The 24310-nt window shown below is 38.8% G+C and overlaps 1 protein-coding gene across 6 annotated transcripts in view; it reads right to left on the bottom strand.

Moving 5' to 3' along the window:
• PIP5K1B (phosphatidylinositol-4-phosphate 5-kinase type 1 beta) overlaps window positions 1-24310 on the bottom strand; it is a 139947-nt gene that overhangs the window by 45342 nt on the left and 70295 nt on the right. For all 6 annotated transcript variants that reach the window (XM_075411083.1, XM_075411084.1, XM_075411085.1 and 3 more), the window contains 3 exons: window positions 16687-16804; window positions 11456-11608; window positions 9425-9724 (listed from right to left, as the gene is read on the bottom strand). In XM_075411083.1, coding sequence (XP_075267198.1) covers window positions 9425-9724; window positions 11456-11608; window positions 16687-16804 — 571 coding nt within the window. The remainder of the gene's footprint in view (window positions 1-9424; window positions 9725-11455; window positions 11609-16686; window positions 16805-24310) is intronic.

The following is a 24310-nucleotide window of genomic DNA, read 5'->3' as shown; positions in this document are numbered from 1 at the left end:
TATTACGAATTAACTGGACTAATTACATAACCAACATCTAGGACTGGATGTAGCCTCATGGAAGGCTGTGGTATAATGTTCTGCTTCTTCTTCCACAAGGAGCTCTTACGTGATAAAATTAACCTTTCTGCCATTTAAACCCATACTACTTGTACTATACAATGGACTAAAAATCTATCTATTACAACTTTGTTCTAGGATTCCTGAATAACATCATAAAAACAAGTAGCTATTTTGTTATTCCAGTTCATTATGAAATTAAAACACCCGTACATCCAATGGATTAACTGCACTGTACATTTTTACAAACAGCACACAGCACTGAAGTCTAGCCCTTGTCCCATGGACACTGTATTCATGGTCCTACTCCGAGGCAGGACTGTCCAGTCTACAAAGCATCTTCCGGGTATCATAATATGACCTGCCCCTCTGCCTGCCTCCTGGTTTGATACACAGCTCTGATTACCTCCCCTTAGAAATTTGATAACCAAACCAGCCACTCCTAATGCAAATACACATCTTCTGAACAGATCTAAGCATGTTTTACTCCCTTGTTTGTTTCTAAGGAAAATTCTGATAAGAAATAAATAACCACAATAACAGGGAAGACTCTCCAACATCGGCATTGAACAAAAACTCACTTTGTAACAAATTCTTCAGTCTGTATTAAGACAAAAGTTATACTTCAACCAGTGGGGTTTCCAGCAGATTATATCTGAAGGGTTCTCATGTATGTATCATCATTAATATTTAAAATATCAAATCCTGATTATTTTTAATTGTCTAAGTAACATTTTACACACACAGTTGTACAAATCAATCTGGATTGCCAAAGAAAAGTTACAGAACGCAGCACATCCAGCTACTTCTGAACATACAGCATCCTATGAGAACACAAAAAGGCGTAAGCCTTTTTCTGGGTTGAGAGTTGCTTGCAAGTAGCTTTGATGATTTTAGACAAAACTGCTTTTGAGAAGCTGCAGCAGGTTTTTGCTACAAAGGTACCAAAATGAGATAATCTAATGAAAAAACACTCAAACACATCACAGTATTAAAAGAGCTATAGTTACAGCAAAATGAGAGAGTCCCATAAAACACCTGATGTCATCCATGTGAGATCACTAGAAACTGACATTAACTCCCAGAAATACAACCCTTGTGTAGTTAGAGAAATTCAATGTTTACTCATGTAATCACTCTGAAATGCACCTTGCTAGCAAAATGGCACTGGGAGATTTTAGCAGGAATATTCTTAGCTGTAAGTACACAGCATGATTAAGTGTTGTACTTGATAATAAAACGTAAATATTCAGTTCATTAACTTGACATTAAATTGTTCAGGTCATTTGTATTTATATACATGTTATTTTGCTAGCTACACAAACCCTTCAACTCGATGTTGTCACTTGGTGACCAAGTACTGCTTGCAAGGCTGGCTTTACTTGCTCTGACAACTTTCAGATGGCAACTGTCACTCACCCCCTTCTAGCCTTATGCACTATTTTGCTTTCATACCACATAAAAACCCCAGTAAAATGCCATCACAAAATACATTATTTCAGAACATGGAAGAATAAATCCCTGAATCAGATTTGATTTTCTCTGAGCTAATCAGATGTTAAAGCATTCTGTGAATCATCTTAGACATGGTTACACTCAAGTACCTCAGCCAGTGACTAATAGAGTAAAGTAAGTACTTCTGCCATGGAATTTAATTTTCAGCTGTGTACTATGTGGCAGAGAAATTCGCATTCACGTTGCTAACCATGCAAAAGAACTCAAGTCAGCAGGTCATTTTCATAAAAAAAATCAAGGAAAAAGCCACTCAAAAAAATATAATTTCACAAGCTGATGAAATGCAAAAACCTTTGGTTAATCAAGCAAGTAAGCACTTCCTCTGCTATAAGCATTTTGGAAAAGGGACATAGGAACTAGCGTAACAGAAAGAATACTGATTTTACACCAAATCAACAATTACTCTCCAACACAAGGAGATACATAAAAATCCCACAAAATAAAGGACTATCTTGCAAAACAAGCATTTCTTAGAAACACATGTGCAAATGTCAAATGCCTAGTCAATGGGTCTGGTTTACAAACAATATATACCAAAAAAATAAATCATCAACCCCTCCAAAGTGTATGTGCAGTCACTTCTCATTTCAACAGAATTCTTGAAACATATTGTTAACTAACAGTCCTAAAAATTACAATCTTGTTTCTGATTTTCAAAGTAGAAGAGAAACTTGGAATTTCAGTTGATACTATGGGAGTGATAATATAAAAAGATACAAAAGATTTGCAATATCATTCCATGTCTATTTCCCTCAAACTACCCACTCTAACAAAGATGCCTTTCATCCAAGATGAGCACATTTTCCGCCTCCATGTCATTCCATGCCATGCCATGCCATCTATTACTTCTGCCCCATGCTGCAGTCCAATGCTCATTCAAGTTGTGCCAACACTACTGTTTGTAAAGACATGCTGTAGAATGGGTCACTGAAATTATCTGCATTAAAGTATAATCTGTGCAGACCCTTTGAGGTAGAAAAAAGACAAGCAAACAACAAAAAAAACCCCACTATAGTATAAATTTGGTCATACAAGGTCTCTGTCACAGTTGCTTCAGCACAAAACAGACATGCATTCATGCAATAAAGCTTGAGACTTTTGCAGCAACTGGCTAAAACAGCAGTGATGAAAATAGTACCCAGACCTGAAACTTATGAGATATGACCCTTTTGTCTTCAGCTTTGAACTTCCTCGTATTTACAGGCTTCTCTGTTAGTCAGGCCATTAATGCCACTTTAAAAAAGTGATTTCCTTAGGAAATTCTGTAGTGTTCTTTGCTAATGTAATAAAGAAAAAATGCAGACTCTAAAAAGCCATTCTATTCTTACTAGTAAAAACATCTTGAAATTATTTTGTTGTTCTTCAAAACTGCATGACCACAATTAGATTGTCATTGTTTCTGTAACAGATATTTTGCAATACAGGTATTAAGTGCTCTAATGTTAACCTATAAATAAAAATGGGTAATCAATACTTTTATTTAGAACACTCCTCAACACTTGCATGAAATTCTTACAAATGTAGAGGGCATCCCTAACAAACTATGCATTTTTCTTTTCCAGCAACAGGATCGTTTCCAACCATTGCTACTCAATGTCTGAAAAAGGAAAAAAAAACCAACAACAACAGAAACCTTAACAGTATTGCATCAAACTAAACAAAAATAATTCTGGTAAAATGCAACTGTTGAATAAATAGGCTCAATTTCCATTTAAAATTATCAGAAGGGAAATCCCATAATATAAAAAGCTGAATTCTGATGTTTTGTTTCTAATTCTACCTAAAAGTCTTAACAGTAATGCATTTTTTCCTTCATGTCTTAAAAAAAATTTAAGTAATGAGAAAGAAGAAAAAACCTATGACTTCAACTCCTACTCTGATCACCAGACAAGAAATGGGGTTCACAAACTGTAATCCTCCAGATAGTGTGGAGATATTAGCTAAACAACCCTGACTATACTCCCATGAGGCATCGGACCATTCTCTCAATTTTCTAACGCAAAAATACACTATAAAAACCAAGTGTTCTGCCCCAGAGGGAACAACACCAAGTCAATCTTCATCCATCAGGAAAGGTTTTGGTTTCCTCATCTGCAGTAAGACATGCCTTAAGGAAAGAGGTGAAGAAGGAAATGGTAAAGCTGATTAGAATCTCACTTCTTAGTAAGAGCTATATTTACAGAGAGAATAAGAAACTTATTTTTCCACCCTCATGAATTTGGAAGAGATATCCCCAGAAAGAAATCATAAAACATGCATACTTTGTCTACTTGTAGGTCACTAGCACTTCAACTGATAGCTTGAAAAATACTCTTCCTATTGAGGCAGAAAATCTAATTACTTACTGCAAGAAAAATTCTCTAGTTTTATAGAGAGTTGCCTTGTCTGTTTATGTAAAACAATGTTTGTTAATGTAGCTTTAAATGCGTCACAGGATCCCTAAGCTCACCAAGTAAACTGAGAAGAACTAGTTTTGAGTTTATAGCTCTTAAATATGCTTCATTAAGAAAAATGTCATCCTTAAGTAACAAATGAAGCTCATTAGTGCTCTTATAAACTCCGGCTCAGTTTTTCCCCACTTTTTTAAATAGGAGGGGAGTACATCTCAACTTCCATTTTTAGAATATCCTATCTTCCCAATTTTGCTAGGGAATTTTATCCAAAATTTCAGGATAAATAAATACTGTTTGATTTGCATAGATACTTTTTTCATCTCTGATACTTCTATACATAAAAAACTGTTCTGCAAGAGGATGGAGAAATACTGGGAATTGACCAGTGACCAACAAAAAGAAGTTATCTGAGTGCATACAGGTAAACATCTTACTAAGTAGACATTAACAGCAAAGTAAAGAGCAAGAGGGACACTATATGCAAATTTTTTTTCCATTTGCCCACTTAATAGTGTTAACTGCATTTACATGCACTCTCCTTTTTTGCCCTTTTCCATTTTCTTTTCTCTTGGATTCAGCAACAGATGGAAAGGGAAAAAGACAACCAGGCTATTTTCAACAGAATACCTGAAACTTCTGCATATGACTAGCTGACGTTCAAGAACATACTGTATCTGTGTGAGCGTGTGAAGCAAAGATTTACAAATACAGAATCCTGTGATTATCTATTATCCTGAAACTTGTGTTTCTTGTTTAAAGTTATATTAACATGCTTTGTTACATAAATATATGAGAAACAGCTTGCAGAATAGTATCTCTGTATAATCATGACACTGTCAGTTTTTAAAAGGACTTCCTTCTTTTTTTCTTTCAATAAATAGTTACCAGTTCTTCTGTAGTTTAAGAGATTATAGGGAAAATACTATGTGTATTCTCATAGTCAAACCCCTGGACCACATTCTGATGAGATGTGCTGGTGTACCTTTCCTACAGTAGATTTTGACATGTGCCTCTATAAAACTCTATCTTCATTTTTAACATGGGATGATCGAAAGACAAGCTTTGTTACTTATGTGTTTCGACTGTAAGTTCCTTGTACCAGAGAACAGATGTCTCCCCTGTGCTTTCTGCTGAGGACAGAGGTAATCTGTATTTATTAAACTGCTTAATAGCTCCAGTAAAGATCAAATAAGTAATAATGGATGCCTAGCCCTACTTTGACTTCATCTCAACTATGAAAAATAAAATACTACTATTAATTCACTTCTAGCCTTTCTCATACAGAGTTGTCCTAATGTTACCAATACTTAGCACATCACTTAGTGCCACAGTTTATCCTTTGCCCCACATAAACATTCCTCCACACAGAAACAATTTCTGTAGGATTGGGTGTTTATAACACAACAGCAGCTAAGTTTGACACGGAGTTTCATTTATTGCACCTTTAAGGAAGCAAAAAAAAAAAAAAAAAAAAAAGGAAATCCTCAAATGCACTTTAAACTGTCTTTAATGTCTCTCCTGCCTTTGTTTTTACTGAGTACACACTTATGTGCCATAAAGCTTTTAATTCTTGGTCTCATTCATGAGCAGAACATCTTCTGTCAATAAGACTAATCTTATTTGGAAATTGGAGAATCTGCTCTATTGTTTAATAACTAATAATTTTATACAACGATCAGAGTAGCTAACAGCATGATTACTAAAAATAAATCACAGCTATTGAAACTACCTTCCAATACTCTCCGTATTTACCATGATACAAAATACAGGCATATTGGCTTTACAAACTACAGCACTCTGAAGTGAACAGGGCTTCAAAGCAAAGATTTTTAGCAAAGCTATTTAGGCAAGTGAAATTATCTATTTTTAGTACCGTTTGCCTGTAGTGTGCCCTGTCTTCCCCCACCCCGTAACAACGATAGTGCCAGCTAGCAAGGACAGGAATAGCTATAAGTCTTAGCAATAGTCTAGAATTTGAAAGCTAGTTCAAATTTTCAACTGTGTGCATTACATGTATGACAAACTCAGCAATACTACATCTCTAGGATCACTTATATTTACACTCCTTGGTTCAGCTAAGGCGCAAAAAGTGCAAAATGGTCTGTGAGCAGAGCTTTCAAACCCTGTCCCCCTGAGTATGAACATAACAAGCAGGGGACAGGGGAGCTAGAGAACACTACCAATCTGTACCTGTCCCAAAGCAGACAATCTGGAGTAGCTACTGGAGGCACCAGCCAATGACAGGTTGCCACAAGCCACTCCGCTCCATCCTCTAACCAGGTATATCATGCACCTCCTCATCAGAGCTGCAGAAAGGTGTGACAGACAAGAATCGATACTCCAGCAGTGGTCCACCACTGCTGTACCTGCTGCTACCTTGCCCCAGGGAGGCAGCTTTGTGTCAGCTGAGAAGATGTATCAGGAGGCCAGCTCAGCTAAGCAAGGAAGCCACAGCACAGCTTGAATGCAAAAAGGGAGCATGCAGAATGGGGCAGGATGGACAGGCTACAAGGCAGGAATTGAGAAACACTCCCTGGGCAAGTAGGGATGGCAATTATTGTCAAGCAAGCCAAAGCTCAGAAAGAGTTAAGACTTGCAAGGCATGTCCAGGGCACAAAGAAGAGTTTCTACTGCTATATTAGTGATAAAAGACTGACCAAGGAAAATGTGGGGCCATTGGTGAATGGGGCAAGTGACACAGTGACAGGAGATACAGATCACAGCAGGTCCCCGCCACCATCTTTGTCATCACCAGCAAGTTCTGCCAGGCCTCTGCACTTCATGAGGCTTAAGGAGGGGAGGGGCTACCAGCCGGGGATGTTTATATTACAGAAACAGGGACACACACACACACATACATGACCAAAAACAAACACTGCTTACAGATTCTGATTGAAATATGAACAATGAAAATATTATCCAAATTCAAGCAACACAGAAAAGAATTTCTTAGTCCTGAAATACTGGCAAGAGGAAAAATTTCCTCTCTTTAATGATTTTTTAATTCCAGTGTCTACACTAACTTTCTCACTTTGGACTAAAAGGAGAAAGAGATGACAATTGTGAAGCCCTAAAAATCTAGGTCAGTTACCACTCACGCTCAACACCCATCCAAGCAGCATACGGGCAGAAAAAAACCAGTGGCAAAACTGATGTCCTTTTCCCAGAATGGAGGTGTCTTTCTATTCTTTCCAAAGGCAACAGTACAAGGCAGGTAGTCATATCCAACCTCATTTGATGAGTAAATTCATCTACATGAAAGATAACAGCATCTGCTCCCTTTGTTTTACAACACAGCGTAAGACTTACTTGAAAAGAAAAAAATTGGCAGTCATTTTTTTATACATATGTAACATTCAGTGTCTATATACATACAGACACAGACTATACTACAGTGTATATATATATGCATTTATGTACACAGATTGATTAAAGATAATTTTCTTCTTTTCTTTTAACAATATTGAGATTTAGCACACCTTTAAGAACTCCAGACTAACTTTACAGTCTTACACAACAAAAAAGGTGATGTTCAGTTCAGCACTCAAACAACATGTAGCAAGAATTTACCCATACTTTCAAAGAACCAGTAAGAGTCCCCCTTATATGTAACAATTAAATGATTGATTCTTGTTTTTACTTTTCAGTCCAGTTCCCTCTTTCAGATTCTGTTTACTATTTTCTCTACAATAGATCCCCCCCCCAGGCTCTGACTGGGTAAGTAACCTTTGACCAGTGGGGAGATGCACAAAAGGGCATCCAGATCCCCAGATGTGACTTACTGATGCATTCTGCATTACCAGTCATGGCAGGAGCTCAGGAAAAGCTCACTGCAAGAGGCTACAGAAAGAACAATGTGTGGTGTCAGATAAACGTCTCACACTGAATATGCAGCTGAACATTAGATCACCAGTTTTACAAACTAAGCACAAAGCATTGCAGACTTCTATGATAATTTTACAAAACGTACTATTCATGTGCAAAAACAGCGCTTTCCATCTTGCACCATAGGTGGCAGTGAACAACAAACTCTGATGTTCAGGATGCCTCTTCTATGTGATCAGTTCAGTCTACCCATTCTGTTGTTTTATTACAAAACTCTTAGGACTCCCCTCGGACAACACCCATCTTTTCTCTCCACAACCCCCAGGAATCTTGTGCAACTCTGAGACACCCAGATAACCCCCCTTTTTCCTACTTTGTATTTTCTCACCTTTGCTATGGAAAAAGTTTCATTTTACAACAATTCTCCCTGTCCACGACAGGCACTGATACCATTCACCGAGGTCCTCTCTAAGGCAGATATCCTTCTCCTGCCTTGCAAATGTTATGTTGACATTAAGCACTGTCAGCCAATGAAGAAACTACTTTACTCCAGAAATAAGACTGCTGTCACCAGACACACCTCCCCCATTCAGTTTCCCACCTCTTGTTAACTTACAAAGAGGCAGACTTACCGAAACAGTACTAAATCTGTAGCTCTACACACACTTTATCATATGTAACGATGGTACCACAGGGCCATTCAATGTGCCTCAGAAAACAAATCATTAAAATCTCCAACTTGATACAAAGCAAGAATAAGAATAATAACAGATATGTGCTGGACTACTTTCCTGTATTAATCTGTATTTCCACAGATGGATCAGTGTAATCCTAGATGTACAGAAAAACAGGTGGACAGCCCTGCAGAAACAGATATGGGGGTTGTGCTGGAGTGTAAGCTCAGTGAGGCACCAATGTGTCCTGGTGGCCAGAATGGCCAATGACATCCTGGGGTGTACAGTCAACTGGTTGAAAGCAGTGACTGTCCCACTACACTCAGCAGTGGTGTGGCCTCATTGCAAGCACTGTGTGCAATTTTGGGCTCCACAATATAACAAGGATACAAAAATACTAGAATGTGTCCAAAGGAGGGCAACAAAGATGGTGAAAGGACTAGAGGGCACAACTCAGTGAGTAGATGAGGATATTAGGTTTACTCAGCTTAGAAGAGTCTGAGGGATCACCTCATTGCTATCTACAGCTTCCTCATGAGTGAGTGAGAAAGGGTGGTGCTGAGCTCTGGTGCCTGGTGATAGGATGCAAAGGAATGGCTTAAAACTGCATTGGGGAACTGGTCATGGCCCCAAGCCTGTTGGTGTCGAAGAATTATTTGCACAACACTCTTAGATACATGGTTTAACTTTTAGATTGCCCTGTGTAGGGTCACTCAGTGACTCTTGTGGATTCCTTCCAACTGAGGATATTAAATTACATGGTTCTACGACCTCAGATTCGAACAACCTAGCTAAAATACAGGCTTCATCAGTGCATTGACATCTATAATTTTTCCTAATTAAATTGCATGGAAAAGGAATGTAAGTTAAACAACATATAGAGCCACGTCCTGTTCCCTGTTTTGCTGAAGTAAATCTAGAACACGTAAGTTTAAATAATCAATAATTTTTACTCACTCGACAATCCCGCTGTAATGTTTTCATCAGTGCGCTGTGTGTCTCAGAGTCAAAATACAACCCTTCATGCATGTCTTGCAAGAAATCCAAGTCTTTGAATGTGGGGTTGGACTTCTCCCTCTCTTTTCTTGATGCTCTCCGTTTGTATGTGGAGCCTTTCAAGTCATATGTGAAATGCATTTTCAAGGCTCGCGGCAGAACATTGTTCATTACAACAATTCTAATATTAATGCCTCCTGACTGAACGCAGTACAGCCCATAAAATTTGGGTAGAAGAGTCCTTGGATTCTGGTTCAGATTCTAAAACAAAAGAGATATTGTTAAATATGTCTATTTTCAATAAATTTCCAAGCTTCAGAAAGTTTTTTTAAATACCAAAGGGCATTAACAAACATCAGGAAGACTGTGCATGTTTTCTTATTCAGCACAGTTTCTTTGACCAGTTGATTTTCTTTGTGGGTCTGTATTTCAGAGAGCTAGCACAAACACTGCCTTTTTTTCCAGGAACTTAAGACAGGCCAAGAGCAGAGTTGTAACTATATTTATGCCAGGTTTCTCTTTCTCACATCCTGTGAAAGAACAGACTAGGCCAAACCTAAAAGCATCCTGAAGAATTCATTTATTAATTCTGACCTGAACAACCTCTGCATTCCACCTGCTGGAACAAGTTTGGGTCAAAAGTAGTTCTCACTGCCTTGACTTGGATTCTGAAAAAACAGAACCCTTGCCTCCATGAGGCTTTTCACATTGAGGGTTAGTGCCAAATGACCAGGTTGTCTCCACACAAGTGTGAGGTCATAACAGAACCATGACTGGCCATCAGAACAGTGCGAAATAATCCAAATTCTACAACAGGCAAAAAATCAACTAGGAGAGGATAAGAGAGGTGAGAGCGAAAAATCTTCCTTCTGAATACGACTACTCTCAGTTTTCAGCACGAAAGAGCAAGAAAGGGATAAACTACTTCAAGTCTTACATGATTACTAAGTCACAAGACACAACGACGGGAAGAAAGTACTTTCACAGGAATTAATCACAGTGATTAAAGTTTTACACTTTGGAAATCCTTGCATATGGTAGCAGTGAGAATAAAGTTCCTAGAAACAAAGCAAAATGGCCTTATATTTATTTGTAGTAACTCAAGCTTATGCTGAGCTGATTATCATTATTAGAAACAGCAAGAAAAAAGTACCTGCCACTACTGCTCTTTTTGATGCTGTCAGTGCACATTTTTTTTTTAAACATTCACTGAATCCATGTTATTTTAGTGTAATAACAGCAATATTACTGATTTTTATTAAAATTGAGAGGGTAACTTTTCAAATGTTTATTTAAGAAAGCAAAGGAAGAAAAGAAAGTCAGCCATAGGTCTGCTATTCTGAAATCCTGCATACTACCCAGAAAAATTTCTGTTCACATGTATGAGTGGCTCTTGTTGGAACAAAAGAGAATAAAGTTTCCCCTTCTGATGACTGATACACATAAAAGAACACAATTGCCTCAGCATTAGCCCTCAAAAAGCTCCATTTAAAAAAAAAAGCTTTGAACAAATTATATGTAGTAAAATATTTTTTATATCATTGTTTCAATACATGAGAAATGAAAATTAGAAGTAGTCCAGAAACAAAGGTGAAACTGACCGGTCTAGTTTCTTTGTCCACTCTGAGTGAAATGCAGAGGGTAGACAAACACAAAATGAAGAAAAAAATTGAATTAGAACTTTTGAAACCTTTTTCTTTTACTAGCTTAATAGAAGCAAAGTTTGGTATCAAATCAGAAGATGACATTCAGCTTCATCTTGAATACTAAAAGAACAGCAATTATCTTAAATATATTCCTGATTTATATCTATTCTTTCTGATCGGTGTGCGGGGTGCAAAGTTGAAAGACAGGTAAAAAAATGTCAAAGATATTATGAAAAATACAGATAAAGCAAACAAAAGATTAAAAGACAAGAAATAAAATTGAATCTTTAGAAGTGTGACAAGAAACAGGAAAAATACAGGTAAAATAGAGTCTTCAATTACTCACCATATAATAACCCGGCAAGAGCTTCTGAAGAAACTCAGCCTCTTTGTGCTGAACTGTTTTGATGATGAACTCGTCATCACTAGTTACAAAAAATAGGGACCCACTGGCACCTGGATTGGATAATTCAATTAAAGGCTCACTGCAGATTGAGTACTGGAAGAGACAAGAATTGTTTTTCACTGCCAATGCATGCATTACTCAAACACAAGTTTAATACAAAGAACTGCAGGTTCAAATAGGCACAGAAGAACCGTTGAGCTTATTCTTTGGGCTTCAACTGCGGCAACTCTACTCCTGTACAGCAAGCTGGGTCACAGTAATCTGGCTGAGACTTGGAAGGGCAGTTGTTATACTCCCCTCTGCCCAGGACATGTGCACAACCGTGGAGGAGCAGTTGGCAGCTGAGCGGACGGTCCCACTTCACGTCCCACTGCACCAGATGGACTTTTCCCTGGAGTGAAGTGAGTGGTTGACATGGAGAGAGTCCATCCCTACACTGTCAGTGTTGCAGATTCTTGAGTCAGAAGCCTTAAGATGACATTTTCACTGCAACTGTTCACTTTTCACAGCCTTTTATGAAACAGGTAGAGAACGATGTTAGAGAAACACACTGGGAGTAGACGTTTCTCACTCTAGACAAACAGGCAAGTCCTCTTCTGTGAAACTGGGATTGAAACCATTAGAACAGTAATCTCGGTATGGCTGCTAATGTAGTTTTCTGACTGAAAACTGTTTGAAATAGAAAAACTAAATACCAGTAAGTAAGAAAAACTGGGTGTTGGAGTACCATTGTTTTGGATGCTTAGAAAAGCTGTCTCTTCCACAGGGAGACAGTAATAATTACCATCACATTAAGGAGGAAAAAGACAGCAAGAAGTATTCCTTAGTAGTAGAACCAGATCTCACATAGAGGCTAATCTACATTTATTAAATCCCCATTGAGTCACACTTCAAGCTTCACTCAAACTAAATGTAGAGGAGACATTAGCTTAAATGGAGAGCAGACATTAAGCTCAAAAATACAGAAAAATCTGTTTATATTGCACTCCAGATCTTATTTAAAATATAATATAATTAAACTTTCATTCATATGCTCTTCTCCTTTGTCACATATCATCAATTTTACTCACTTGGAGAGTCACTGTACAGTCCAATATTTTAAGGCTTCAGTCTTTGAAAGAAACAAAATTACCCAGGACATGAATTGTGAGTAGTGTAAGCACTAGGGAATTACTCTTAGCAGTGCAGTGTGTCTTCTGCTCTTTTCAGAATAAAAAGGAATAACTCTTTCAGTAACAAATATCTTTGGTTTATTGGGTCATTGCCTGAGATGAGTCGAGCAACTCCACAAGAAAAAAAACAGTTTTGTTTGCTGAAAACAGCTTTCATTAAATTCAACTGGAGTCTTGCCATTGATTTCAGCAGGTGGTGACAGCAAAGAAGAGTGATTCAAGAAGATCTAATAAATAAGTTCTTTTGTGAGCACTTAAACCAAAAAAGCATGCTTCCTACGGACTCCAACCACTGTTTCAACGCATTTTCTTATCTTAGCTCCAGCTGAGGCTATTCCCATGCTTGCAATTTTTAAGAGACTTTTGCATTCTATAAAAATATTTCCTGTTTCTCTCCCTGCTTCCCCAGTCCACTCAGTTCCAATTAATACAACAGACCTTTCTTACTAAACCTACTGCAATTTTCTACAGATAGAACAGTAATACTGGTCTGTAATACTACAGACTTTCAGAGCAACTCAGCAGTTGCAATACAACACCTGTGTTTCTCTTACCAAAATACATAAAGCTTCATGAGTAATTATCATTGTTGTAAGCATATGAAACCAATTACCCTAAACATTAAAGCTCAATAAAACACTATAGCATAAGCACAAGTTATTAACCTACACTATGTTTTGGTCATTTTACAGTTGAGTTCATTCCTGTAAAATAAAACTCTACCCAGCAAGCACTGCTATACACAGAGCCCAACGAATTCTGACCAGACATTTACAAAAGCCAAATCAAACTTGGAAAGTAAGCCACTAAAAATTAAGTACTTTATAAGCTTCCCTGTAAAATGCCAGTGCTCCATGAGGTTTCAAGTGACAACTTAATTCTACCAGCTGTTCAAATGTATTTATCCTCATTACCCAGTCTGACTTCTACAGTACATTACCACTCAACCTCCTTGGAAAAGGCGAAACTGTAAATCTTTGGGCTTTGTCACTGCAAATTAACAGTGTAAAGTCACATATGCTTGCTGCAATTTCTCTTTTTACTTTAACTCCCTTCCCCTTCTACCACAGTTGGACAATCAGTGAAGTGCTTTAGATACCGAATTGGAATTACAGTCACTACATGACAGATCCAGATTTCCCATAAACTGCTCAACGTCCCAGCGGAGACCAGTGATGAGTAGCTCTCATCACAGGTTGGCATTCGGACTAGTGGTGTTTAACATCTTTGTCAGCAACATGGCACAGCGGGATTGAGTGCACCCTCATCAAGTTTGCCAACAACACCAAGCTGTGTGGTGCGGTCAACACGCTGGAGAGAAGGGACATCATCTAGAGGAACCCCGACAGGCTTGATAGGTGGGCCTGTGCAAACCTCATGAAGTTCAACAAGGCCAAGTGCAGGGTTCTGCACCTGGGTCAGGGCAATTCCAAACACAAACACAGGCTGGGTGGAGAATGGATTAAAAGCAGCCTTGAGGAGCAGGACTTTAGGGTGTTGGTTGAGAAGAAGCCCAACACGACCTGGCAATGTGTGCTCACAGCCCGGAAGGCCAACTGTATCCTGGGCTGCATCACAACCAGCATGGCCAGAAGGTCGATGAAGGTGATTCTGCCACTCCACTCTACTCTTGTAAGACCCCACCTTGAGTCCTGCATCCAGCTCTGGAGCCCTTAGCACAGGAAGAACATGGAGCCGTTGGAGTGGGTCCAGAGGGGGGCCACAAAAATTATCAGAGGGCTGGAGCACTTCTCCTGTGAGGAAAGGCTGAAAGAGTTGGGGCTGTTCAGCCTAGAGAAGAGAAGGCTCTGGGGAGACCTCATTGCGGCCTTTCATTACCTGAAGGGGCCTACAAAAAAGCTGGAGAGTGACTTTTTACAAGTGCATGTAGTGACAGGACAAGGGGTAACGGATTTAAACTGAAAGGGGGTAGATTTACATTGGATATAAGAAAGAAATTCTTTACTATGAGGGTGGTGAGGCACTGGAACAGGCTGCCCAGAGAAGTTGTGGGTGAGCAACCCAGTGTAGCATGAGGTGACCCTGCCCACAGCAGGAGCGCTTGGAACTAGATGATCTTTAAGGTCCCTTCCAACCCAAATCGTTCTATGATTCTATAATTCTACGACTGTTCAGCCAGAACCCTGACACATGGTGTTGGGAGCAAACAGTTATGCAGATGTTCTGGTCACATCCAATTGGGAAGAGGGTCCCAGACTAAAACCAGTTTTATGATTATAGTACCTCTCTGACCACAGGTGCCTCTGGACCAAAATGGACTGCAATCTGCTTTGATTGCAAAATTATGCCCATTTAGAACCAGGAACAACAGAAATGGATTCTAACATGCTAGCAGAGTAAGTATAATCCTAACAGCAGCATGCATCAGTTACAACACCACACACTGAAATTCCAACTATATTTCACAAAAATTTTCACAAAAATATCTGTTTGCTGAAGGAAGTCTGCTTTTGCATTTTTCAGAAAAGAAGGTGCACTTAATCTTCAAACTAGCTTTTCTACTTGCCCCTGTTTCTGGAAAACATATCACTAGTGTCTTTTGCTATGCCAAGAGGAAAAACAATCTGCAACAAGTTGCCTTTATTGGGAATTTCCCTCAGGGATTAGTAGTTTTGTAGCTAAAATGAGTGTCACAAATCTCTTATCAACAGCAAGCAGTCTTTCTATAATCTTTAATTTATGCCACTGCAAATGCTTCCTTAGAGGGAACAAAGTTGCAGGTGACAATAGCTTCACTCTAGGAAGTACAGCCTCTTTAGAGGCTGGCAACACAGCCCAAATACTTCATCTTGACCCAGGTCTATGAAAGTAGATAGATAAACAACATACTAGATAACGATACCTTTATAAAACTGCAACTCAACTGCACTTCCCTGCTACTAACACCTATAATTCAAAGGAGTGATCCAGCTTTATATATAACTATTGTCAAGAGGGCTAGTAATACAAAATACATACGTAGTACTAAAGAATTAAAATCAGACACCCACATTCAACCTAAATAAAAGAAAAGCCAGCTAAGTTTTGCTTTCAGACTCATTATACAGGAAGGAAAAAACCCCCCTTATAACACACTTGTACACCATAGAAGTCAGTGAAGTAAATATATTTAAGTAATGTTTCAGCATGATTTAATCAATATTTCTTTTTTATTCATTCAAGTTCTTTGAAATTCTTTTGATTTTAAATAAACAGTTATGAATACTGGAATAAAAAGATTTAAAAACTCATTCAAGAGAATTTAACAATAAAACTCTGACATATAAAGTTGCTAATTTGTATTGGGACTCTGATTTGTTGGGTGGACTGGCACAAGACAAATCGAACATGAGGCAAACATCCAGAAAACAATCCAGCTCTTTGCTTTCACACTATCCCTCCAAAAGCAGAACTACAGGAGAAGTAAAACAGTGGATCCTCGTCCCTGGCAGTGCACAAAGTGGTTCTACTAAATAAAGCCTGTTTTTATGACAGCAGCAAATGCATCACTTTTTTCCTCACGTAAACAGCTGAATACTGAGAAAGAATAAGTCTTCAAACTACAAAATACAGAGATCAAAGGAGATACTATAAAATGCTTATTTTTTAGCATGCCATCCACTTTTCTCAAGGCTAGATGGGAACATTTGCAGACAAACACTTCTTTCATGCAGTGAATAAATAACGCAAACAACACAAGAGCACTTTATTAGAACTGAATTGGTAGAAGTGACACAAGTACTGGTTATAACTTCTCTAGAAACAATGAGCAGTAATACTCAAGTTACTCAAGTCAATTAACAAGGCAGATTTTTATAGGAATCAAAGATGAAGAATTAAAATTTTCATAAAACACTAAAAATATTCACCAGTCATAAACCACTCCACATACAAAAGGTGCTACCCATTTGGGCAGCATTAAAGCATCCTCTTCTGTCACTATGAAATTAGTATACATTATAACCATTTGTAACCCAAATGAAAACCGCAAGCTCTTACCAAGTAATCATCAGGCTTGATACCAAAAAGTTCTCTGAAATAGCGGAAGGCAAGAGGTGCATACGTCTTAAATCTGAAGTCAGGGTAATGATGAGCAGGCGTGAGATTGCTCCCTTCACTGAAAATAAAAACAAAAATAAACCAAACCAAATCATTACCGAACAATTCTTAGCATCCTCCTTCTTGCAGCTACTTTTACTGTAAAACTGCCTAACTCACCCATCAGCCTTCGCACACAAGAGTCATAAATGCAGATAAATCTCCCTATCACCATTAATCAGGGTAATAGAAATGTCTGTGAGAGACAGAATTCTGCCAGCAAATTCCTTTCTCTCGCCTTAAAGGAAATTACTTTTTTCACCACCCATATCCATTTGTGTAAAGATCGGGTTTAAACTAATGCTACAACTGCTGACGCTCCTCCAAAGTAAGCCAGTCTAACAGCTTACTGATGCAGGAAGGGTCACCTCACCTCACAGAAGCTCTTGCAAAAAGTTTGGAAGTCAATGCAGCAAAACAGCTTCACACTAGCTTGGTGACCTCAACTGGTTTGCAGTGCAGTCAAGACAGATACTAGGGACAGCACAACACAGAGGGCAGAACCATGTGGCCAGAGCAGCGGGAAGGAAGCAGGATGACGTATATTTTTTGGTGCCAGCAAACATTGATTAGCTCAGCCTTATTTATGAAACAGCATCCGCAGCATTAGTCTCTTTTGCAGGCTAACTGCAGTTATGTTATCTCTTTTTCTTGCAAGTGCTATATGGGAAGCCACTCTGGGTCTGCTGACCTTAAAGTGGTTTTCTCTTTGTCTGCCTGTCACATCACATATTTTACCCCACCTCAATCTAAACCAGCACTAGCTTACAATGCTCCGCTAGTTAAACAGCAAGATGGGGTACAGACCCTTTGGGGAATTCTGGAAAATGGTATGCAACTATATGCAAGATTAGATTCAAACCAGAAGAGGCACAGACAAAGACTACTAGGGTGACCAGGCTGGAAGACAGTTTTCCTTAAAGCAAATAAAAAACAATAATAATAATAAAAAATCACTGTAGCCTCCTTAGCTCTTTTCCTTGTTTTGTATTCACCATCTCACTGTATTTTTAGGCTGCAGTTCTATGAGTCTTGAAACGAACACTACATGATTCAATGTAAAGGAAAAGGTCAGCGGCAAAATGCTGCCAGAAGAAAAAAAAAAATATATATATATATAAAACCTGCTTGTGGATTCATTCATGAAGGAAACTAAAAGAAAGCTTTTAAGTAGAATACACTATGATTTCAACATAAACAAGAACAGCTTTAAGACAAAGTTTTGTCCGTCTGCAAACGGTTTGATAAATAGGCAAGTACAAAATCCAAGACTTGACACAGTGGCCGAAATCAGCTCTTGCAGCACTTCTTTACTCATTTACCCTAACTAAATTATTCAAAAACAAAATATCTACCTCTATGTTCAGAAATAAGAATATCCAAAGTATATAAAAAAGAAAAAAAAAAAGCTATGAATTCACACAGATATGAAAACGAATAAAATCTAAGCAACATTCCTGCACAGACTAAATTAAGTATCATGAAAATATTTAAGAGCTTTGATCCTGTACAATTGTTTGTCATATGTACTTGTCACCTTCCATTAATGACAGAAGTCTACCCAACACACTTAGCTGTCCCTACATACTTACTGCCACAACCCAACGAACTGAGCTGCTGCTAATTAAACTGTGTGAGCTGGAGACCAAGCTTTCTCAGGCTCCAGAAATGCATATACTTTAGACTCCTGAACAGGAGAAAAAGGATCAAAATAATAACCTGATTTCTGCCTGCAAATCACAAATAAAAAGATGTTTGTGGATGACCAAGGATACATACACAGACATTACAATACTGCTGCTTCTTGAGTGCTAAACAATACAGTGAACAGCTAGTGAAGGCTGCCCAGTCCTAATTAACTCATCTGATGACTTCATAGTCTACTATTATCACAACTCCAAGATATTAAATCCGCATGTATTCTATTATTCCATTATATAATAAAAAATAGAAATCAATAGGATACTAGGCTGAAGATCGGGTTTTTTTATAGTTCAGATTGGCTAATGCTTTTTCTTATAAGGTTTTCCAGCTGCTCAAAACACTGCCAGTCTTGTCTGACATGAAGTTTTATACAGCTGGATGCATCTCATTGAATTTTTGTGCAATATGAGGATGCCCCAGCAGTAATAAACAGCTACACTGGGAACCTGGGGGCATATTTGTAAGTGCATATAATTGTTGTAAGATGCAATTGCAATTCTGTTGTAAGAACAGAACAGAGAATTCTCTGCTGAAGCATCACACCATCGTCAGGGAGGATTAATCATGTGAACTTTATTTAAAAGCCGTATCTTTCAGAACATTTAAACCTTTATAAATCTGCTTCCTGCAGCCATAACTTAAAAGCTTCGTTTATGAAAGCACGACATTAAATAGATTACATGTCCTTACTATACCAGATCACATACTGTTGTTGGAACTTCACCAGGCTGCAACGAAGATAGGAGGTTTGCTACGACAATACCATGGGTCCCAGTCATTTCATAAGTGTATATGGAGTAAAACGACCAATATTTGGTCTTCAGGTGGACAGTAATGCATAGTGAGTAGCGATTTATTCCAGAATAATTGCAAAACAGAGCACTTCTTTTGGAACAGCATCTACACAGAGAGTAATTCCACTTATTTAGAGCACATGAGCTTACTTTATTACAGATACAATAGACAATTTCACTATGCAGACAAGTTTCCTTATTCTTTGTAAAATCATCTTAAAAAAACCCTTTTACTCAAGGTCTGCAGAGCTTTTTATCATACCCTATTATTTCTGTTAAACATATTAATTAGTTCCAGGTTCACTGCATAACAGAACAGTTTACAGGATCTTGATACCCGTAAATGTAAAATTTCCACTTACTAGAGTGATTCTAATTAAACTAAAGTAGATCCTTGCTGTTTTGAGAAGACAGGAAAGCTCTAAGATAAAGAGGCTCCTAAATAACGCTACTTAGACAAACTTGACTTGCTGTTTTGTGGGGGGATAGGAAAGCTCTAAGATAGAGAGGCTCCTCAGCCTTGGGAGGGCAGATGCACCAAGCTACAGAGATAAAGAGGCACCAAGAGGGCGACAAGACCGGAGCAAAACAACCTGGAAGGACACGGTGTACATGATCTTAGAACTGAGTTTGCGCAGAAAAAAAGGTCAACCAGCAGACACTGTGATGAGGAGTATAAACCTTCAAATTCCTCATGCCTAGGTATGTCCTTGCTCTTACCTAAAAAGTACAGCTTCCACTGTATAGATCACTTGATGTAAATACATCTCAACCTTATTTAGAGAGGAAATTATTCACCTTCCACTCTATTAGCTCTTGAGAGAATGTATTTTGTGGCTTCCCCCCACATTTTCTTGGTGCATTTTACAAGTGCATTTCACTCTGGTTGGATTAAAGCACATGTGCCAAGCACTACACATAACAACTTTTAATCAGGCTAGGGAGTTTTTCAGGGACGATGGTATCTTTGAAGCTGAACAAGAAAAATACCCATGATTTGTTGACAAGAAACTTAATCTGCAAAATGGAGCTTTGGACATAACAGAACTGTGCTCTAGAAAAAAAGAAGGTAACTGTATAATTTTCCTCTGAGATATTTTAGGGCACAGGTCTACCAGGAAAAAAAAAAAAAAAAAAGGAGAAATAAAAGGCTTTTATACTAGCAGTCTTGAGGAATTCAAGACCCTGTACAGAAGCTATGAGAAATAACATAGGCTTTGGAAAGATTAGGATGCAATTGTAACTTTTGAGGTATTTTAATACCCTTTAGCTGTAAGACCACACAAAATCAAAAGATTGGCAGGTAGAATAAAAAAATAGAGATTAAGCTCACTATGCAAGTTTTCTTTAACATTTACATTTTATATTTTTTTTTTTAAATCAGGCACACCTACAAATGACAGTAATGTGCACCTTAACCTGTCTCTTCGTAAATGCTGAGGGTTGATCTAAAGTGTAGGTGGTGCAATATCAAACTAAAAAATGAACTAAAACTGATTAGATTTTAATGGCTAACCCCGTGGCTTTCAAAAATTTCACAAACAAGACATGGAGATATATTTCTTCACAGCTTTTCTTTACCATTGTCTCACGCTGGCAGGATGTACTCAGGAAATAGCACACCTATCTGAAGAGGCAGGGAAGGCTATCTGCATCTCTTGGTAGCAAGCCTTCATAGCAGAGCAATGTTAATAGTTGTATTAACTGTTGTAATCTGATGTAGCTGTTACCAAAAATAGTCACGCTGTAGTCGTGGGCCCATGTATAATCTTCTCGTATGTACAGCAAAAAGAATGAAGAGGAGGAACACCTCAGTTCTCTCATGTGAAAGCGCGACTCTTTTTAAAATCTTAAAATCAAAATACAACATCTAAAATGAAATGCTCCCAATATTAAAAACTAAGAGTATCCAATCTCAGTTTCACTGCTCTTGGATAAAGCTGCTCTTCAACAATACATCAAAATATGTTCAAGTCTACAAACTGTATACAGCAAACACATACTGACACATCAGGTAGTGCTTTGGTGTATTCATTTGCTATATATCATCATTTCAGGAAAGCAATTGTTTCCCACATAATGGAAGTAGGTATTATGGCTACCTGTACAAACAGGTGTGGGTTTGTCTTTTTCATACTGTCAGCTAAAGTCCACTGGTAATATCCTTGTTTCTCACTGTATGTTCTCCTATACTTTCGGTTACCATATGCTATCCTAAGCAGTCCTCTGCATGGCAGCTTTAACATACAACTGTGAATAGTAGGCATCTTCAAAACACGTCAAGCCAATCATATCTACGTAACAGCTGAATACACAGACGTTTTATTACAATGATGATAAGACTATTTCTCAACCAACTGGACATGCCGTTAATCCAAAGGAACTCAGAGTACTTTAAGAATAGTGTAAGTATGCCTACATAACCACACAAGTATCCAGGTTATCACAGGTTTACCAAGAATTTGACACTAACAGAAGTAGCTAATACCAGTAGTTTATTATAAACATGTCTTTGCTTTTGCTGCCACAGTATCCCTGTTTAGAATACTATTTGTTTTGCAAACAGAAATGACTTCCTCCTATCACTCTGCCCACAAACCATGAAAGTGTGTCAGAACTTGGGTCATCCTGCACATCTGCAACCGAAGCACCAAGAAGAGCAGCAGCGCTTTACCAAAGGCTTCAGGCCACTTTCTCATGTCTTGTGAAACTGCTCAAGTGGAAACGAATACAGTGGCATAAGTTACACAACAGCGAAGCATTAGTGTAAACATTTGAGTACTCTTCATACGGAGCCTGCAGAGCATTCTGTACTTCTTTAATTACAAAACTCTACTTAGCCCATCAAGTAACCTATGATACAGGTTTCGTACAAAGGCATTTCCAAGGGAAAGTGTCAGTTTTTCCTCATTTTTTGAAATCGCTCTTGAAAAACATACCAGAAAACAGTACACTTCAGTTTTAGCAGTAGGGTACAACCCAGACTGGTTAAAATATGTCCAAGGTTTTACTTTTCTTAGTACTTTCGACTACTTATTTGGGCTATCATCCAAATGCTATCCTAATACAATATTAAGCTTTTGACATTAAATAGCAGAAAGCATTGAATAATCTTTCATTAGTATAACAAGAAAGCAATTTGTAATTGAACCAGTTCACCGTACAGATAACTGTAGCTGCAGGGTGCACACAGGTCAACAGCATCCAACAGACTTACTAGTTAAATTAGAAACCATAGCAAGTGTTCTAAATATGCAGGGTCTAGACCCTGAAAAAAAAGCATATTAACAAGAGAAGCACACAAGACTGATTAATAGCTTGCTGCAAAAAGATCAAACTCGCAGCTCTGCTTGGCAGCAGCCTCCATGTAAGAAAACAGAGAGATGGAGCCTGAAACACACTGCTTTGCTCCAAATGCTCTGCATTTCTGAAGCTGCATGCGACTGACTAGCCAAAGTTAGCTGACAGAATGGAGCGGCTTCTGTTCGGCTTGTCAGCCACCACCACAGAAATATGCCTGCTTAGTACATGCCTGCTGGAGGAGCAACCAGCCTGAGCCACCCTGCCTGACACGGACAGGCTTACTAGCAGCAGCTTCTTAGCTCAGCAACAAGCCTTTCTAACCATGGTCACACTACTTTGAGCCAGCTCCACACTCAAATCCAAACATTGCTGTAGCACAAATGAATGATCTGGAGAATAAATGTGCCACTAAGAAGTGAACTGGTTCCAACCAAGGAAGTCAGGGGCACAAAGCATAATGCAGGAAGGGGAGAATATGCCCCACACAGCTGGGTCACAGGACACAGAGCAGCGAGCACAGGCAGGATCCACAACCTTCCCACTGAATACTCCAGCAGTACCAGCACCAGGGAGGCAACTCTGCTGCTGGATTTCCAAAGTAGTGTGTAAAAGCCAGAAGACAGGTTACTTGGAGTAGTTCCCCCTGTGGTTTCACCCTATTCGGGGAGCTCGGCAGAGACTTCAGACATTGTATCTTCAGAATCAGCTGGGTCACTGCAGACTGAATTTGTTTCTCAGTTCATGGAGCACATTTGCATAGTGCCATTTAAACTCAATCTGGTGGTGGTTCTCAATGAACTCCTTTATAGCAACCCCAAATAATACCTCACTTAGTTCCCAAAAGCAACATGTGACAAACTCTTGGGCAGTCTGAAGAGAAAGAGATGAAGAGGATGCCACAATGTGAAGCAGAAAGCAACAAAAGCACTTTTCGCCCTCCACCAATACAATGTACAAACAAAAGCAAGCACTTCTGCAATTCAAATCCACCCACTGTACAGAGATATCTGTACTTCACTGAAAGTCACTTCCTGAAATAAACACCTAAATGAACCTGGGCTAAATGCTGACCAATTTAACCCAGCTACAAAGTAACTCTGGACCAAGCATAACCTGCAATCCACAGAGTTATTCTTGATTTATATGAGTAGCTCCCACAATAAGCAGGGTGGTTCTGTTCAGGTCTCAACTGATGACTTCTTTTCCCTGGCAATTTTCTCCCTCCTTCACGAATCCTGAACACGGCTGAAAGTGTTTTGCTATGGTTACCGAAGCTGAGGTACAGGCAGTGCTGAGGTTTACTTCAGGGGCTGACAGATACGCAGAGCCTAGTTACCTTCAGAAACTGACAAAATGTACAAGTAACTATTGACTGTTTTCCCCTAACAGTAAAAGGGCACAGATAATACTATTAATACTATTTCGCTTGCTGGCGCGCAGGCTGCCACTTCACTGCATTTCTACTAGCTCAGGTCTATTTTATCACCGCCACCCTAACAGTGCTCCTGTTGCTGTCAAAGCAGCAGGTGTGCCTGTGACTCTGCAAAAGAGCTGTGCTCTCACCTCGCCGCCAGACCCAGGTGAGGCGAAGTGGATGCAGGCAAAACATGGGAGGAAGGTGGAGCAGGACAGCTTGTGAAGAGGCACGTTACCGTGTATTGGCCACAATGAAAGGGAAGTTCAGCTAATAGCCTGCTTGGAGCTGCAGCTGAATTACACGTATC

Source organism: Opisthocomus hoazin, chromosome Z, assembly GCF_030867145.1.
Source record: "Opisthocomus hoazin isolate bOpiHoa1 chromosome Z, bOpiHoa1.hap1, whole genome shotgun sequence".
NCBI classification, from domain to species: domain Eukaryota; kingdom Metazoa; phylum Chordata; class Aves; order Opisthocomiformes; family Opisthocomidae; genus Opisthocomus; species Opisthocomus hoazin.
The sequence above is the reverse complement of the archived record's forward strand: the minus strand, read 5'-3'. Positions and strand labels throughout refer to the sequence as shown.